We start from the raw sequence: 20,090 nt of genomic DNA, 5'->3' as shown, positions 1-20,090 counted from the left end.
AGGCTGCACTTTAGTGCTGACATTTCTTATACTTGGTGCATGCCAATGGGAGATTGGTAGTTTTTCTCTTTAGCTACCTATAGTATGCATGTATATAGCCAATATGAAATAGAAAAACGGAATTGTTGTTCTTAAAGTTACACTGTACTTCTCTTTGTCTGGAATAAAACTCTGCGCTTTGAAGAAGTCAGTTTCCTGTGTGCTTCCAATGTATCCATGTAAGTGGCCCAACTACAATTCACTTTGTGTCTACCTGCTTTCTGTGATCTCATCTCATCTCTAGTAGCTCTATATATAGACTATAGAGTCCTATAGACCTATATATAGGTGTGACAGTGGTCTTTGGTGTGTATCTTAGTATGCATTCACAAACATGCACACCTCCATGCATCTCTACCCATTCATGGCTGTCTGTGTTTGTGTGTATGTCCTAACATCAACTGCTGTAGAAATGTTGCAGAATTAGGGTTATGTGGCCAAGAGGACCTTGGTCGTAACATTTGTCTGTCATCGGCATTAACATTTTGTCTCTCATTTACTTATGGCACTTAAACTGTAGGATACCCCAAAAAGGGAATTATGGAAAATACCTTCAACCCATTTATGTCTTCTACAGTCACATATTTCATTCTTAAGTGACACTGACTGGCTGCACTGAAAGTGCGATAGGCTAGCATTCACTAACTCCTGCTTTAAGATGGCGTGTTTGTGGTTGGTATGTGTGGTTGGAGTGTTATAGGAAGTGATGGCTCCTCCGCAGCGCAGAGTTTTAGTCAGACATTTGAATGCAATAGTTTAGATTAGCAGAGGTGTGTGATGTGTGTGCGTGTGTGTGTGTGTGTGTGTGTGTGTGTGTCACGAGTGATGCAGCTCTGCATGCGTTTGTCTCATCAGTGGGGGGCTAGTAGACAGAAAAGTTCTTGTTATGAACCATGTGTTATCACCACTGCATGGATGTGTGTGTGTGTGTGATGAAAGGGGTGAGAAGAAGTTGTCCCGTGCTCCTGCATGGCTGACCATGCACGTTCTCACCCTCCAACACTGCAGTCAGACACTCCTCAATTTGACACAGTTTGCTGGGCTCAGGGCCTTCACCTCGGCATATTACCTCTGCTTAGACCTTATGTCAGTCACTTTCACAAATAATCCCTATCAGCCTTTATTCTTATTTTTATGTAATAGTCACATTCCCATTGTTTGAAACGATAAGAACGTGACTCTGAATTAAAATATTTGAGGTGGACTGAGGTGAAGGCTTGCCAGTACTTTGTGTCCCAGTTTTGTAGATGACGGCTCCCCAGAAAGGGCTGTGTGTCATGTGCTGGGTCTAGCTTTGGATTTGGCCTGAGTCTTGTTCTGTTCTAGGCTGCATGACATGCCACTGAAAAAAAAGGTTGATCCATGAATGAAATGTTGTGACAGCGTGTGAGTATCCATGTGTGTGTGCACCGTACATGCGTGAAGCTGTGGAAGAGGTTGAAAGAAAAGGGGAAAGAGAGTTTGCACTTTGCCCTTTCCAACCCTCTGTCTCTCTTTTCTTGACAATTCCACTCTTTCTCTTTCTTGTCCCTCCATTCTCTTTGCCAGTCGAGATTGTCTTTTTTGCTCCACCTCTGTCCAAACCTTTACCACACTTTCTTCTTTCTGACTAAAATAGTCCCTTGCCTTGTCTTCTGTCTGTGTGCACCTCTGTTAAAATGTTGTAGCTATCATTGTGCATTTTCAACACCCTTCTTAGCCATTATCTCTAAATGCCTCTGTTTGCTTTTATTTTTTGTTTTGTTTTGGTTTTTGTTTTGTTTAATTTTATTGCACAACCTGGAGTATATTATTTTGTGGTGACTGGTAAAACCAGTGGAAAATTGTAGCTTTTCTATCATGACCATTTACCAAATAAACACTGTTCTCTTGTGGCCTAACTTAACCACTGAGGAGTGAATCTTTTCTCACAACATTTGATCAAAATACCTCTGCTTGTCCGTTTGTGGCAGACCCATTTCCAGACAGTTAAACCTCTCTTTGCTACTGTTCTGCTCTTATGATAGAGGATGATGTGCATCCCGCTCCTCTGACTTCTCTCTGAGGTCTTCCAATTAGCTGCTTTTTTTGTCCCTTACATGCAGTGGGCTAATGTGTGGGTTAAGGCAAGGTTGCCCCTTGCCTCCATTCCCGTTCTGCAGAGCTTTGGTTTTAAAGAGCACCAGATTATTTCTTGTCACTGGCCCGATTGTTGATATGATGCTCAAAAATTCGCATACTCTCTTCCTTTCTCTCTTTTTTCTTCTTTCTCTTATATTCTGTTCTGTACTGTAACACTGCTGCTATCAAATTTTTTTATTTTACATGGGGAGGGGTGGGGGGTGTTTAGCTTTCTTTTGTTTCTAGGATTATTTGTTCCTTTATTTATTATATTTTTTCTGTTTCCCTGACGACTTCTGTGTGTTGTTGTCAGTCTCCACGGTAACCACACGCTGTTTCTACGGCAACGGTAAGTTGTGTACAAACAACATCTATCACTGAACTGATCCCCTCCCCACCCGACCCCTGAAATGGGCATTAGATACAAAGTAATATCCACTCTATTGTGAAGGCAACGTGGTAATCTTTGTGGTGTTATATTTACACGTTGATCTTAGAGTTACAAGCACAGCGCCACAGTGTACAATGCCCTAACTCTACGCCCCAGAAACCTATATATCATGTAATTTTAAGGCACATGATGTAGTCTCACACAGGCACACAGACAGATGGACACAGTATCCTCAATAGACTGGATCCCTTAGTAATAGTATTTTCTCCCTATGCCCACCTCCCCACCATCTCATTAACACCTCACTGGGAATGTCCGAATGTAATCACCCTCCTCTCTGCAATGGCACGGCTGTCCACAATCCATTTAATTAATTCTCCATTGGACTCAATATACAGTATTCATTTTCTTGATTAATGATAATCAACAGGAATGATACGAAGCTTTGGGCTCTGTCACTGCCTGTAGTTGCTTTGAGCGAATGTGGGCCCCAAGCTGCAGGCAAATAACGCCGCTCTGATTTTGAGTTCCTTTGTTTCACCGATCTGTCTGCATTTAGCATAGCGTGCATTGGACAAACATTACATACAATGTGCATTTGAGAAAACGTTAGGCTGGTGTGTCTCAAATTCTGGGAAGGAATGAGTCTAGGCTGTGAGCTGATGTTAAAATGTTTAACATGTGGCTGGCCAGCATCCTGGCGCGCCATAATACAGACAGTTGAAGGATGCCAAGACACTCAAAGAATTTCCAAATGTACATTCCTTGAGAGCTTCTCCTTTACAAAAAAAAAAAAAAAATACAGACTAGCGATACTGTTTTTTTTCTTCTTTTGCTTTGACATACAATACTGTAACTGTGCTATTCATTGGGTGCTATTTTCTTCATGTATTTAGCACGAGTATAGACCGTTTCACAAAAAATATTCGACCCCAAATCTGTTCAGAAATCAAATCAGCCACTGTTGTGTAACCATATGCATCTCTAAACCGATATGGGGTTTACTTTGCTGTTCTTTGGGTCTTTCTCTGATGCTGCCATTTTGTTTTTTTGTTGTTTTTTTTGTTTTTTCTTTTTCTTTTTTGGTTTGGTTTTCCTGTAGTGGACTGTCTGTGTAGTAGTAGTAGTAGTAGTAGAAGTAGTAGTGTACTGGTCTTAGTTTGTGACACACTGTTCTAATGCCTGGCAGAGTGTCTCGTGTTTATTTTATTTCTCTCCTTTTTTGGGAATGAGGATTGCTCTTCTCTCTCTCTCTCTCGCTCTCTCTCATTCTCTCTCTCTCTCTCTCACTCTCTCATTCTCTCTCTCACTCCCTCACTCTCTCTCTTCTCTCTTTCTGTCTGTCACTTGTCTCTCTTTTCCTCCGTTCATCCTTTGGTGCTCTGTCTCTCAACCCCCCACATATAATGAGATTTTCAGAATGGTCACCAAATCTAATTGCTTTATTTGAATGACGCACCTTGGTATTTATTTATTTATTTGTTTGTTTTGTTTTGTTCTGAACAGTAATTGTTCATCAGTTGTTTATTTGGTGTTGCTTACGTAGAGAAACTCTCTCTCCCTTTTTCTCTCTCTTCTCACTCCATCTTTATGTTCCCCTGTTTTTGTATATGGACTGGCTCTGTCTCTGTACTTCTCACCTGCATCCCTCTCTCCCAACTTACTCGTCCCATCTCCGTCTCTTACGTGTTTGTTGTGGGAGTGCTGCAGTTATTTTGATTGGTCTCTATGCTGCATCCGACGCTTGCTGATTGGCTGAATTTTTTTTTTTTTTTTTTTTCCTTTTTCTTTTTTGGTTCGTTACTCTCACTCTTGTTCATGTGATGCGCCCATATTTGGCTGCGTATAATTTCTGTTATACAATTATTAATTTTGTCAAACAAATGTTTTTGCACCCCCTCTTTGTCTCTCTCTCCCTTGTGTTTTTGTTTTTGTTTTTGAATATTTCTTTTAAGGTATGTAAACCCCACAAGTTTGGTTTCATATGGAAATGTGATTTCATTTTGTCCAGTTCTATTGGTCAGGCTGGACTGGGAGGGCAAATGTGGGATGAGAAGGGTTGAATGTTTTATTAATCAACACTTTCAGATTTGCCTTCCATATTGGTCTCTGTTGATTTGCATGTATTCCTGTCAGATTTATCCAGTTTCATTAATTGCCTTCGACACACACATCACATGTAGACACACACATATATGTGATTGCCCACTGTTCACATAAAGTAAATTTATTATCACCCACTGTTAACACTGCAGATAGAACTCTTCAAAGGAATCGACTGAGTTCTGCTGTGATGTAGAAAAAAAAAACATGTTGGCATTAATTTGATTCGTTAACTTGATTGGTATTTCAAAATGTCACTCAGACACTCGCGGACAGCTGCGTCAGATAGCTAGCCAACCTAAGCTAATTGAATCACTCGCTACTGACCTTCTCATTTGCAAAGAGGGAAAAATGAGTTAAATCGTATTTCCATTTGAATGAAGCCCCAGCCGATAAAGAACATGACTCACTGAGAGGGACAATATGTATCGCAGTCCAGACCATAATGGTCTTCTAATTTGGACCACAGTGTGCTCCACACACAAACATGCTCATTCCTTACTGACTGTCCCCTCTTTCTCTCTCTCTCTCTCTCTCTCTCTCTCTCTCTCTCTCTCTGTCTCTCTCTCTTTCCGTCACACACATGCAGCCACTCTCCTAGCTCTCCTCAGGCTAGCCAAAAGGTCATTAATCTTTAGCTTGCCACACAGTTAGATGTAGAGCTTCAACAGCACACTTAGACAGTGTGGGTTATTACCGAGAGCTACAATCTCCTTCTCTTAAAGCCCATCAAAGGAAGAGGGGGATGGATCAAGGGACAGGAGTATGAGCCTTTGAAGCTCAGAGGGGAGATTATCTGCCATCTTGGATTGAAAAGCCCACACATTAGAATGAAATGTCAGCCAGTGTGCACAAAACACACACACCTAACAAATGCACAATACCTCCACCTGTGCATGCATGCAAAAAAAAAAATTATACAGCTCAGTTCCCCCTGCTGTGGCATGCCTGTGTGCCTCTGCTTACCACATCTCTCTCTCTCTCTCTCTCTCTCTCTCTCTCTCTCTCTCTCTCTCTCTCTCTCTCTCAGTCACAGTAGGGGCATAAACAGTGTCACCCATGACAGCTTTCATATCTCTCTAGAATGAATCATCAAATCTCTGCTGGGCAACTCTGTTTTTTAATTGCATGATGACTAAGAATCCCCTTAACAACATCCACCCACTCCTGTGCACAAACACAGACACTCACACACCCCGACGCGCAAACACAGACGTACGTGGACACACACCGTCACATCACCATTGAAGGTGTTAGCGGTCATGTCAGGGGCAGAAAGCTGTTGAAAGCCTGAGCCACATTGATTGCGCTGTTAAAGGATAACACCGGTGTTTTTGTTTTTAAGTTTGTGCCACTTGTCTAGGTTGCCCATCTTCTTTCAATTATTCCCAGTGGTGTCTGCACACCGTTGGCTTAGTCCAAGGCACCAGGGCTTGTTTTCCTGCCTTCAGAAGAAGCCATTTGCTGCCATTCATTCTTGTATAGCCAAAAACAACAACAACATCCACAGACTCGAAATTGCCTGAGCTGGATAATCCATCACAGTAAACATGAAGCGTTAATTTGGTTTTGTTACTATTTCTGTTTTGTTGGTATTTTATTGTGCCCGATTTGTGAGACTTCATATCAGAGCACCCATTACATTAAACTCTGCTCACTGTCAATCACCTAACACCCCATGGTAGAAATGGAATTCTTCAACATGAAATGATTCATCAAATCATGCTGCTTTTTATAATGCGTTTTTGTTATGCTTGTAATATTTTTGAAATAACTGTGCCTTTTTATTCAGGCTTTCTTACTTAGCTGTGACAGCAGTTAATTTCAAGCTAGGTTGGACACCATAAAGTTTGTATTTTAAAAACAAATAAATACTTTAAAATCTAGTTGTGTGTGGCATGCATTGCAAAGTGATTGAGGGAAATGTAAACAACACATTGGCAAAAGTAAATGGGCCATAACTCTAAACGACACCGGTATTCTCCTTTAACGATCCAGCGACAGTAGATGAACACAGACACAAACGCTGTCGCACCTTGTATAAACACGCCTCAGAGATACACAGCACATAGAAATGGAGGCAAGCACACATCCGCCATCCCACTGGCTAACAATGTCAAGCTTGTTGGATGTAGATTCAGTGAGAAACATTTCTTTGGATTTGTGATGATGAACTGTTTACATGTGTGTGAGTGTGTGTGTGTGTGTGTGTGTGTGTGTGTGTGTGCTACTTCTGTTTCCTCTGTTGAGTCGTCTTTTGTGTCTGCGCCTTTGACCGTCTCCCCCTCTGTCCCCAGGTGAATAACGCTACTGCCAGGGTGATGACTAACAAGAAAATGGTCAGCCCCTACCCTAACGGAGAGGCCCTCAGCACACTGCCTTATGGTAACAACCACACTGACACTCTCTAACAACCAGCAGTGGCTCTGCCCAAATCTAGACAGCATAGATACACAGGGAGAAGAAAAAAGTGGTAGGAAGGGTTAAAAAACAAACAAACAAACAAACAAAAAACATCGTAACACACAGTTTCACCGCACTGCTTCCTGCTTGTAAATTCCCTTACAGTCTGTATATTTTTAGATTGTCAGCAAGCTCCATTTTAATGTATTTGTATATTTTTTTGACTACCCTATCACCGTGTCAGCTGACTTTTACATTCATGCATTTCACATTTTAGTCTGACAACTGTCATCCAGAGCAACTAACAATGAATGCAGAAAAGCAAGCACAAAATCCCTCGGGTATCAAAATTGCAAATAAGTCGTAAGGAGCACAACAGCCACAAATGATGGTTTTCCCATGACCATGAAGTGATATAAGTGAGAAACACAATGAAGTAAGTCTGGGCCCAGATTGGGTAGATTTAGTCTTATTGAGGCTCTTATTAAAGCGAGCTTGCACTCTGTATCATGTCGAGCCCTAACAGAAATGGGTAGCGCTGCCCATTTTTGGCTTACGGTCTAGAATTTAAGAAACACAGGCCTGGGGTGCTCGAGTGTTAAGTGTCTGAAAGTAGCCTAACAACCAATTTGCACAAGAGCTGTCGAGTACCAGCCTTCGCTATCAGGTGTCATCCACAGAGTGAACGCTCCCTGTAAAGTCACTGGAAACCTGACGCCGTCCACTTTGCAGTATATTTACAGCCACAGTGGAGCTACAGTAGAACCACATACAGCCAGCATCCTGTTGATATTGTTAATTAACTGATGTCCTGAGGCAAGTTTAGATTTAGTTAGGTGTCACAAGCTAATGTTAGGCAATATGTAAGCAAGCTTGTTTGGGAGTTTTGATTTATCAATCGGACAATTGGATATCGGACTTACTAGTGGCAAAGTGCTTGCTGCACACATAAACATATTGACTTTTGGGGTCTCCATGGCATTTTGTGTCTTAGGTCGTGTATGCACTTTTGTCTTTAAGGCACCATTTTTCTGATGGAATCTTTTTTCCTAGATTGTAAATAACCCCAAATCACAATTGGACACAGTCATACAGTATAAAGTCAACTGAGAGCCATGAGAGCTTTCCTCTCCTGTGGGGCCGATCTGAACTTGCGCTCTATTACTAAATGACAACAGTAATGTCATGTGAAGTAGCTGTATTTATTAACACCAGGCAGTGCCCGAGTACAGTGGAGCATGGAGAAGTCTATTACTCCCTGTAACCCGCATCCACTAACAGTTTCTCCCTTCCTCCTGTCTCTGTCTGGCTGCTAGCGGGGTGGAAGTTGAGCCCTATGGTGGGGGCCATGTACGGACCAGAGCTCTATGCAGGTAAAGCCAGGCCCTATCTCCTCCACCTACACTAAGAGCTGCCCATGAATTCACATTAAATAGGCCTATTTTAAATTACAGTCACGTTCAAATCTTTAATTTATATTAATGTGCTGCTTGCCTAGCATTTCCTTTCACTGGCACGTTTTATTGAGATCAAGCCCTCAAGGCCATAGTCACATTATTTCTTCGCCTCCTTGCTCTCTCTTGTTTTGCTTTAATTCATCCTCGGCCTTTCTCTCTCTCCCCATTTTTTTTTGCCTCCCCTCACTTTCTTTTTCTTACCTCCAATCGGCATTCTTGATTTTCTCCTCATCTCCCCACCTTGCCTCTATCCTTCTCTTGTTTCCGTCCTCTACCTTGCTACTTCTTTTCCTTTTTCCTTCCTTATTTCCTTTTTGCTGCTGCTTGCTTTCCTCACCCTCTTTCTCCTCGCCCTCCCCTTGCTGGCCCCCATTTTTCCTCTCATTCTCCTCCAGTGCCAGGGTTTCCTTACCCTTCGGCAGCAGCAGCAGCCACCACAGCAGCAGCGGCGTTTCGCGGCGCCCACCTCAGGGGACGAGGTCGGCCCGTCTACAGCGCTGTGCGGGCCGCCGTGCCTCAGCCGGCCATCCCCGCCTACCCCGGGTAAGAAACACAGCTTTCTGTAAACAGGAATCACTCATCTCTCGTGCTTTGTAGCTACACCACATGTACACACACAGGAGTAATTAAGTGAGATTTATCCGTATATGAAAACATTTTTGCGATGAAAAAAGTGATAGACAGTGAGTTGCTGAAAAAACACACACAAAGCAGTACTTGAGTTGTTTTTATTTTGCCAATAGATTTTCAGTCTGTTTTTTTTTTTTTCAAATGCAGCAAGGCACACCTCATAATGCCATTTTCAAAACCTATTTCCATTTTATATTTGACCAGGTCTCCATGTAAAACAGCTGTGCTCATACATTTCTCATGTTCAAACATTATTCACACTTCACTCTCCTCAGCCGTCCAAACTGGCACCGTCAGTGGGTTCACAAGCTTTTCAGTAGGCTATAACACAGTGACAGGATTGCACCATTGAAGGTTCATCTGCATAAACACACAGATACCACCACCATCAATAGATTTGCATAAACACACACAAACCACATTCAGTCATTATGCATAAGCAGTCACCGCGTGCACAGATTTGCTACAAATTATTCATGTTTACTGTGATCTGTTTTTTTTTTCCCTCAGTGTGTGTACTGTGCATGCAGTTGTTGCTGGGCTGTGCTGATTGGCTAATGGGATTGTGTCTGCTGTGATATTCAAATGACAGCAGATGTTGATTGGTTAATGGCCTTGTGTCTGCTTACTGTTATGAAATTCAAATTAAGCTAAACAGGATGAAATTGGGTGCTGCAGGAATTACCCTTTCCATATCTGCTCCACCGTTGGCTTTAAAAGCCCAATAAAAACGACTTCGTTCCTCAAGGATCATTTCCTCATAAAACGAAATCTATTTGAAGTGGCCTTTACTGCCTTGATTTTCCTGTAGCAGGGGAACAATAGCAGTTTATGGTTTCGGTTCAGTTGAGCACTGGTCAATGAACTTTATCTATTAGCCCCATGAGTCCATTGTTGCCGTGCGTAATTGTGTTGGATGGTTTTGGTTGCAGTTGTGGAGCATAAATGGAAGTTGTATTTCCTCTGCATGCTGCATGGGTGTGAAATAACTTCTATCTCTCTTTCTCTCTCTTTTTCTCTGTCTTTCTCTCACTTCCTCTCTTTTTGCTGTGTGGTGACCTTCATCCACTGGTTTGGGACTGTGCACCTCTCCATCTGCACCCCCCACCTCCACCCCACCCCCCTACACACACCCCACACACCTACACACACACACATGCTCCCCCCATACTTCTCCATCCATCTCTATCCCCTTTCTCTTTCACCTTCCCCTACCTCTCTGGTCTCCTCTTTTATCTCCACCCCCTCCTCCTCCCTCTGTTTCTGTGTGACCTCCTCTCTCAGTGTGGTGTATCAGGATGGGTTTTACGGAGCTGCAGACTTATACGTAAGTAAACTCACCTCCCAGCAACACTCTCTCGCTCTATCTCCCTGTCTCTGTCAGTCCCGTCACGGCTTTCTTCTCCTCTCTTTTCCTTGTGGGGTTGATTCTGCATGTGCGTCCAGCCATGCGCTGCACAGAGCTGCCGACACCGCAGGTGAATGAGCTCACGATGAACCAACTGTTCAAAAAGCACAACTCGCCACTTAATGAAAGATCTTTACAATACAAGGATGTGACCAGCCTTTTTTGTGTGTGTGTGTGCTGATAATTTCACTGATTGTATGGTCTCATCCCACAAGGATCAAAAGAGGTTCTCAAAAAATGTTTTGGGGAAATCATGGTGATTAACAGACAGAGGGTTTCAAACATCACTACAAAGGCTGCTCTGTGGGCGGATGCGACAGCGTGCGTCACTGTACCAGCGTGTGTGTATGAATAAGTGTGCGCGTGTGTGTGTGTGTATCCAGGTTGACAACGGTTGTTTCTGTTCTCTCTATAGACTAGTGTTTCAGGACTCAGTCCTTAGTCCCAGATTGCCTCAGGTAGGGTCAACTCAACACCAAACCCACAGTGTGCCTTGTTTTACTCTACTACCTCCTTTGGTCTTATGAATCATCTTCTGATCTGATCTGGAACATGTTGTCTTTTAGTTGTTGAAAAATGACCACTGCTTTGAATTTTTTTTTCTACTAACTCACTGAAATGTGCACCTTTCAGTTGTGGGGAAGGGCTTTGTTTGTTTGTTTACTAAACTACTAAATTGAGTGTTTTGTATTCTGTTTTTGCCAGTTTGTTCAAAAGAGAACCTGGTCTCTCAAATTTGTCTGGGTAGCTATTTATTACAAAAAAAAATATATCTGTATTTCATTCTCATCTTGGAAAGAATGACATGCCAAAAAACAATAATAGTAATAATTCTTAGTATTATTCATTAAAATTGGGCACTACCATGGTAATGGCGGTTTATGTTATCCATGTTAGTCTGGGGTGAGAGATGCTCTGAACTACATCTGCCCTGAGGGGCTGTTGCTGAAATGGAGAACACGGTCTCTTCCTGAATTACAGCCCCCCAACTCCGTCCCAGGATGATTATTGAAGCATGTGCTGATCAACTGCTGCATGCAGACATATTCCTGCTGTCTATCACTTTTCCCCCCTTCACCCCCAAGCCCTCCACTTACCCAAAAAGCCTTGCTCCTTCCCCGATTTCCCCCATTTTGTCCATCCTGCTCTCCACTTCCTCCTGTTTTCCTCTTCATCCCTCCACCTCTCCATGTCCCACAGGCGTCGAGGGGAATGTTTGGGTGTCCTTTTCTGTTTTGCTCTGCTCTGTTCTGATCAGGTCCAAATGCAGTGGTGTTGTGTTTTCATTTTAAATAGGTTTGCATTATAAATTGGGGCATGCATGCAGTCTCAATGCGAGGAGGTGATTTTTAGTGTCAGTATAGGTCTGTGTGGGTGTGTTTGTGTGTGTGATCCTTTTTTTCCCTCCCCCTCACCACTTCCTTTTGTCTGTTCTTCTAAATCCATGTGAAACAACAGAAATGATAGTAACAAATAATGTTTTTAGCATTAAAAAATGCCTCCACTGGAATTTCTGTCCCTAATGTCCTCTAGTATCCATCGTAGATGTTCTCTTTGTCATTTCCATCCATCACTCGAATACTTCTGAGGCCTCTGTTTTGATAAGACAGCGAGGCTTCTATATTTCCTCAACTCAGTGAACACTTTGTCTTCCACTCTTTTTTCCTCCCCTCTCCCATAGTGGTAATAATGCAATCTAACTCAACCTCGACAGTCCAATTTTCTCTTTCTGTCTCTCTGATGAAGCATACTTGTCCCACATCCTCTCCCTCCTGCCTCAGCCTATTCCTCCCCATACAGAAATGCAGTGTACTGGCATATATCTCATATGTGAATATTATTACATTCAGGTTTTGAATATATTTAAAGGTTTTAAAAATTTTCCCCAATACAAGGAACTAAAGCGTGTAAATGTATATACAAATTACATAATAAAATACATAATGCACATCCTGACATAATTTAAAAAATTGAATTGTGTACTGACATATAATATTTCGTAATTGTAGTGTTAATATATACAAAATATTGTGTCTTTTTTAAAAAAAAAAATACCCAAATTGAATCTTAAAATTAAATTTTTGGAGGACAGTTGAAAATGTATCTATATGTATGATATTTTTGTGAAAAAAAAAAAGTCAGTGTGTTGTATTTCTGTACGGGCCCCATTTTCAGTCATGCCCCCTAGTCCGGGTGTGTGTTAACCATGTGGCACAGTGAGTTAGCTCTATATAATGTGTGCGTGTGTCTGTGTGTGTGTGTGTGTGTGTGCATGTCTGTCCACAGGGAGGCTACCCTGCTGCTGCCGCTGCCGCCGCCGCCTATCGCTATGCCCAGCCTGCGGCCGTAACCGGAGCAACCGCTGCAGCTGCCGCGTACAGTGACAGGTGAGGTCAACCCAGGAGAGACAGACGTGTGCACACACACACACTCACACACACACACACAGAAACAAACAAGCAAAAGGAACTGCTGGAAGAGCATACATACACACTTTGCTGCACCGCAGAGTTGCTGGGATACAGATGGTCTTCAGTGTCTCAAAGCCTCCATACAAAGTGTTAAATTTGTCCTCTTGTGTATCGTAAACACTCACATCCCCGCTCTGGGTCTCAGTCGAGGCAGGAGATTCAGCGCTTTGTTTTCTCTAGTTGTTTATAAAATTGAATCACAGTTTACAGCAGGCATGCTGACAGAGCTGTAGCACACAGTTGATTGATTGGTTGAAGGTAATCCAAGGAGGAATCCAGGGACCGAAGGATGAGAGCAGTCTGCTGTGGCTCCATGATAAGAGAAAACAGCTAATAGAGTAAAGAACAATGAGGACATGAGGGTGTCATCAGGAATTGCAATAATCAATCATTTTGTTGCAATGGTAGGTGAGAATATTAATGTTCAGTAGGCCAGTATTAACAAGCAGAAGTGGCCTGGTCTTAAATTTAACCACAAAAATATGATCCCGTGTCATCGGGAAACATAAAGCGATGCATAAGCTGTAGCTGAATGGCAACATGTTCAGGGAGCCAAATTAATGGAATTGAATACCATGCATAATTATGTGGAAATAACTAAGCCTCAATAATAAACCTATATCTAAAAAAAAAAAAAAAAAACATGGAAATTGTCACATACAAAATGTAAATGAAATCACAGAACTATAGGAAATAGTTAATTGAGACAAACAGGGAAACCCACAGCTGCAGCAAACAGTAACTTCTTTAAACTGCGACTAATCTGTCTTTGGTGTATGGAGGGGTTTGTGACTTCCAGTGGGAGGAGACACACACCAGCAATGTTGCCTCTGACACATTTTCTGCCTCAGGATGTTTGGCTGTAGGAAATTAGAAAATGAATGAATTTGCATAGAAACCTTACAACAGTGTGCAAACAGTGTACATTTTAATTGGCAGCAAGTGAAGGGTGCTACATTTTCCACAAAATCCAAATCGTTTTCTCTCTGTTCTTGGGTCGGCAGTTACGGCCGGGTGTACACCACAGATCCCTACCACGCTTTAGCCCCAGCCGCCGCTGCTTACGGAGTGGGAGCCATGGTGAGAAAACACACAGCCTCTCCACACAACTACCAGCTTGAAACACACGTCCACAGTGTTTTTTTAAGGAGTGTTAGAGGTCCAGTTTCAGAAGCACTCATTGTTTATTGAGAGGAAGACACAGGAGGGAAGGCTTTTGCAGGATTTTGATGCAAGATCAGCAGGTGGTTTGTGGCTCCAGAGGTGGAAGTCTGATCTGATGCACAATTTCTGAGCACAGTTTGGCATCTGGAATGAGTTCCAGGCCTCATTTTTTCAATATATTATACTGAATCTGGGTTACAAGGAAATGTACAAAATTCCACCACTGGGAATGGTGCAATTACTGTGCGCTCAGCTGTCAATAAAAGTATTATCTATGTAACCGCCTGAACACTACTTGTTAGAGATGTGCTTTCATTATTGGCTGCAGCATTAGTCCCTCATATGATATCAACATATTTTTCCTAACCCTAATCATAGCCTTAGTACAGCCGAACTCGTACCTTAATCTTGTGGGAATCAGCATCAATGCATTTTTGACTTAAGAGAGATTTCATGAGCCTTAGGGTTTTTAGGTTTGCTCAGTCCACAAAGGCTCTATCCTCCATTTCAAAGAAAAACACACACACACACAAAACACTTTTTTCTTCAACAATATTTTCACCCGACAACTGCAATATATGGCTATAACTGTGCTTTTCAAATATATGACTCTCTCCTTTCTGTGTTCTTTCAGGCTAGTTTATACCGGGCGGGATACAGTAGGTTTGCTCCTTACTAAAACCACAAATCACACCCCAGGAATTCCACATCGCTCCAAACCCTTTTTCAAGCTCTTTGTTTGGCAGGAGCTCCCTTCCATTTTTCTGCGGGCGGACGATAGTGACAACTCATGTATTTTCTTTCTTTTTTTTTTTTTTTCTTTCTTTCTTCCTCTGGCGAGGTCATTGCCACATCATCAGCTCAGAGTCGAAGTTTTTGTACTGTTCTGTCTGTCAGCGACATGGATACAATGAAAAACTGCCCACATATAAAGCTGGAGGATGGGCACAATTTAGGACGGTTACATTTCAAAACACTATCGGATATGGATGGAGAGAGACTGCTGTTCACCTACGTGATCCTGCACACTACAAACCTTTCTTCCTAAAAAGTCTGTGCAGTTACACCCACTGCCCTGTGTTACCTAATCAGAACTGTATTGCACAGTTACATTCAGCTCCCGTTTTCTCTGCATCTTCCCTCATACTGTTGGCCTGTACAGACTGATAGAATTGCCACGACACCATGTTACTAGCCTGAATAATAAGGTACTTTAATTTCGTCTGTACACACTACATTGAAAAGCTGCCCCGTCTACCGCAGAGACCTCTCTGTGGTTCAGTATCATGGCATAATAATGACGAGAAAGCGAGTCGAGCTTGGGGCTGCTTAACATGGAAGAGATGGAGGAATGATTTTTTTTTTTTCTCTTTCTCCTTGGAACGTTGGAGTACCGAACATTGAGCCGGCGCTTGGGGAACATGCCTGACTGACAGAAACCACTGTTGCCCTGGTAACAACAGACCATCAACAACCTGGCATGGGGAAATCTTTTTTTTTTTTTTTTTTTGTCCTTTTCCAACATCTCACAACTTTCCCAAGTGTAAAAGGAAAAACAAAAAGAAAACAAAAACTATTGTTGGGAAAAAAATATATATACAAAAAGTGTGAAAATGACAAGGAAAAAAAGAAACAAGTGACTTGTTTTTCTGCATTACCTCAGTTTTTTTCTATTTTATTTTGCTGCCATTGAAAAGAATTTGCTTAGAAATGTCATTATTATATATAATGTGGGCACAATGAAATTGTCCATGATTATCAGTGATATAGTCATTATTTTCACATTGTCCTCTTATTGCTGGTCTAAGTATTACATTTATTACTGTTATTGTAACTGCATTGACAACACTAAGACAGAGTGTTGGGTGTGTCTGGATGCATTTCAGCTACGAATTGACTTTCTATCTCCCTCTTTAGAATGCAGCGCGCCTCACCTCACCTCACAGGCTGATCCTCGAGGTCAGCTCATGCTCCTTATCTACGCGTAGCGCTTTTTCAAAGTACCTTTCCTTCTATCCACTAGACTGTCAAGACATTCCAACTGTAGCAGCGAGGCAGTGATCGAACAGGTCAGATGGACAAGGAATAAGAATGCGTGAGTGAACTAGATTTAGCAAGCCCAAATTTGAACCGGGAACACCCACATGGGAAACTAATCATCCACCAGTCAGCCAAATGGGAATCCCTCCTGGCCAATTGAGATATTTATGCCTACAGACTTCGAGCAGAGCTGTTCTGCTCTGTTCTTCGGCTCTGTGCGTGGAAATGGTGTCTGATCTCAACTCAGCAGAACAACAGATCCCAGTAGAGCAACCTGGATTAGAAAACAAATGAGTCCAATAAAACCAGGAGGCTGCATCCATATATCGCTGTCAAGTAATGAGAATTTGTTAGAAGATTCTTAGTCCAAATGAACACAACTTTCTGTTCATGTTCATTATATTCAGTGCGAGCAGTACACTAAATTCCCTGCACTATCGCTGGACGCTGTTGTCCACATTATGTTGCAGCCCCTCCTGATTCTTCCAGGCAGTCCAAATTGTTTCAAAGTCCTTCTTGAAGGTGTGGTAACAGGACTGGCAAGCAAACCATGTATAGACCAACCAAGTCTCTGTCCTATGTATTATATCTCCATATACTCTCACTATGTTATTATTACTATTGTTTGTCTTTTTGGTTCCAAAGATTCTCTGAAGAAAGCACATTTTTGGTCAAGACTTGTTACTTTGTTATCTCTTCATGCTTGATTTTTTTGCCTTTACTTAAGTTCTTTTTTTTACTTGTGGGTTAAAGCTGTATTTTTCTAGTTCGCCTCAGCAAGCTGGGAAATGTCATTGAAGAATGATCTAAAGAGGACTGAGAAGACTTTTTAAGTATGTAGCAGCAAACTAAACAAATTGGGAGTCCCGAACTGGAAACAATTTTGATCTTCTGAAGCCTGCAAAACAGATTTATGGCCTTTTTTTTTTTTCCTCATTTAACAAATGAACACGATGGAAGTGCCGAGGTGTTTGCTGCAGACGAGGGAAATCTAAGTGGATGGACAGAAGCAGAATGCAGGAGCGTGTACTGCATAGAACCATGAGGGATGTGGAGCGGAGAGTCGGAGGTACACACAGAGGATCTGCCAATAGGGCCAAATCAGAGCTTGAATATATCAAAGGCAAAGCAAATTCAGAAAACCTCCACACAATGTCAAAAGGGCCCTGCAACCCAGCGGTGGCCACCTTTTTAACAATGGAGCAGTGTGTGGGTGGTTAGTCAAGGGACGTTGTTGCGCTGGTGGTGAAGGTGAGAAGCTGAGCCATTAATCATTAGCTGACAGGATAACAACGCTCCCCACCGTTTTATTCTGTTTTTTTTTTTTTTTTTTTTTTTTTTCAGGGGTACAGTACACTCAGCAGGCAGCAGAGCCCAGGCAGGGTGGGGCATACAGTAAAGAAGTAAAGCTCTTATGTATGCACATGATGCAGTTTGCAGTAGGTATTCCAATGAGTATTTATGACGCGATCATGGGGGAATCATCACCTTTTTTATATTGTCCTTTTCCTTTTCCTTACAAGTGTTACCAGAAGTGTCGCTATGCATGCTTTTGTGAGAAAGGCAGGGTGTCATTGAGACCTTTTGTTTCTGCATGAATTCAAATCATAGTGCTGGAGAAGGACGACAGGGCGTTTGAGGAGAAGGGGCAGGAGGGAAAAAGAATTTGGCTGAGGAGTTCATGTGATGTGAGGTGACAGGAGTGACAGGGAGCTCAGTAATGGTCTAGCAGAGAGTGTCTGGGGTGGTGGAGGGGCGAGGGGGCGCAGGGGGAGCAAGTGGCCCGCAGTTGCTTTATGTAAAAGCCACAGCCTATTCAGTTCGCTTTAATAATCTGGGTTATCTCTCCTCTGTGCCTCTGTGGTCGTCGTGGTAATCACCAGTCATATCAAATTCATAAAGTTTAATTTGGGATGTCGGACCCCCTGCGGTTTTCTCTCATAATGAAAATAAAAATCAAAGTAACTGATGATGATGGCAGCGGCCCACCCGGTGACAGTTTGGCCCTAAGCTTTTCTATCAAAAAGCTGAGTTGGTCCTATGCAGGAACGAGGCCTTTGTGGAGTGTAGGTCTGCGCCGTGGGAAGCACAAGACCACTCTGGCAGGAGGAGCCTCCTTCAACGCTGATGCAGAGTGTTACAAACCTGCCCACGCTGAGGCTCATTTAGGAACGATTGCACGCCACTCTTCCTGTTTGCAAAGGCTCGTGTTCAGGTGGCATAAATCATTATCGAGTAGTGCGTTTTGGGGGCAGGGGTATAGACGCCTATGGGTTCCTTTTGTTCGAGCTGTTTTGTGCCCCTGAGGTGAAGCAGTGTTTACCTTGGAAGGATACAGAAGAGCTGCAGAGGTGATTTAAAAATAAAAAATTAAAAAAAAAGGCTATCCTCAGCCTGTCCCGAGTACCAGCCCCTCCACTCTGACCCCTGCTCCTTGCACTGTGCTCAAGTCAACCCAGTGGGAGTTTTGGAACAGGGATTGAATAAATGGGTTTCAATTGCATGTGGATTTTTATTTTGTATTTCACATGCACATCAATGCTATAAAAAAGCTCATTTATCCAAGTGATTTTTTTTTGTTTTGTTTCTTTTCAATAAGTGACTTGTGTATTTTCTCACCATGATTTATTTTGTCATCCTCGTGTCTGCCTTCTGTTTATTCCCTTCATTGTTATTATTGAATGTATATAATAAATAAACTGTTTGGTTTTTATACTGGTTTGGGGTTAGTTATTACCAGATTGAGTGCCGATTGAGTGTTATACACTGTAGGAAAGCACCCTCAGCCTGTGATTATCAGGTGGTGATGGAGCAGGTTCCCAGATAATGTGTCTTGATTTTGGAGCTGGCAACCATGTATGATTTCATTCCCGTGATTGTCTCAGTTTTATATGGTGGGAGGCTATCCAATCAAGAGAGAACATGCTTTATAAAGTACCCCAAAAAAAGTAGTTCAGTAACAGTGCAATCATTTTGTGGTAATTCTGAAGATGAAAAATGGTTCTATTATATAAAGTATTTTAATGTAAAATAAGATGAATAGGGTCCCCCGTGAGAAGGAGTCAAGCGCTGAGGCTCTCCAGGAACTTTTCAGAGTGTGCAGCAGGCTGTGGCAGCCCGTGTGAGGAAGATGATTGATGGCGGCGACTATTGCACACGATTAATGCTGCTTGGCCGAGTGTAGCTTTGGTTTTAATGTGACTTTTGTTCCTCTGAACTAAATCTACCGCACGATACCATCTTCTCCGCCGCTTATACGAGCCTCCTCCAACTCTCTCATTGTTACTGAGGGAAAAATCTGGAACAATCTTTAATTGCATCTGGAGTTAATGGCCGTAAATGGGTTGGATGTGGCGGAAACCTCATATCCCTGCTAATTGTTCTATTGCACAAGAGGCCAATTGGCAATTTGATGGCATGCTCTCGCGGAGTAATTGGAAGTCGGACTAATTGAAAGAATAGATTGAGGACCAGCCGATAAGTGGGGAAGTGTGAAGATTGCATCCACTGGAGTGAAGAATTGACCTCATTGGCTGACTGAGGCACTCACTGTTGAAGAGGGGGAAGAAACCGCAAACAAACAAGTAGCGCTGAAGTGTGGAGTGACCCGTTCCGTCACAAATTCAGTCGTCTCTGTTGACTGCACTTTGACAAAGTTTACATGGTAAGGTGTGTTTTCCACTGTGGTGTTAACGGTACAGAAATTAAGGTGTAGCAGGACGTGATTTGCAGTTTTGTTACAGCAAACTGATAGTTACAGAAACTAATGATAGTTATTGAGTTATGCTAGTTGCACCGGTACGAGTGGCTGCGCATCAATACTAAATTATAATGACTGTTGTGCGGTCGCAGGTGTGCGCGCATTTATCGAGCGTCTGACACCG

The 20,090-nt window shown here is 42.5% G+C and overlaps 1 protein-coding gene across 4 annotated transcripts in view; it reads left to right on the top strand.

The window, feature by feature from the left end:
• The window catches only part of LOC115363913 (RNA binding protein fox-1 homolog 2-like), a 45,907-nt gene extending 26,988 nt beyond the window's left edge, over positions 1–18,919 (top strand). For 3 of the 4 annotated variants that reach the window (XM_030058259.1, XM_030058256.1, XM_030058260.1), the window contains 7 exons: positions 6,931–7,018; positions 8,353–8,409; positions 8,889–9,036; positions 10,408–10,450; positions 12,818–12,918; positions 14,007–14,082; positions 14,801–18,919. In XM_030058259.1, the coding sequence (XP_029914119.1) occupies positions 6,931–7,018; positions 8,353–8,409; positions 8,889–9,036; positions 10,408–10,450; positions 12,818–12,918; positions 14,007–14,082; positions 14,801–14,845 (558 nt within the window). In that variant the 3' untranslated portion in view covers positions 14,846–18,919. Of the gene's footprint in view, positions 1–6,930; positions 7,019–8,352; positions 8,410–8,888; positions 9,037–10,407; positions 10,451–10,946; positions 10,990–12,817; positions 12,919–14,006; positions 14,083–14,800 lie in introns of all 4 variants that reach the window. The other variant, XM_030058258.1, reaches the window with a different exon arrangement.
• Positions 18,920–20,090: the final 1,171 nt, after the last annotated feature.

The sequence above is a fragment of the Myripristis murdjan genome, chromosome 8 (genome assembly GCF_902150065.1).
Source record: "Myripristis murdjan chromosome 8, fMyrMur1.1, whole genome shotgun sequence".
Lineage (NCBI taxonomy): Eukaryota > Metazoa > Chordata > Actinopteri > Holocentriformes > Holocentridae > Myripristis > Myripristis murdjan.
Note: the sequence above shows the minus strand (reverse complement) of the source record. Positions and strands in the feature narration are given on the sequence as shown.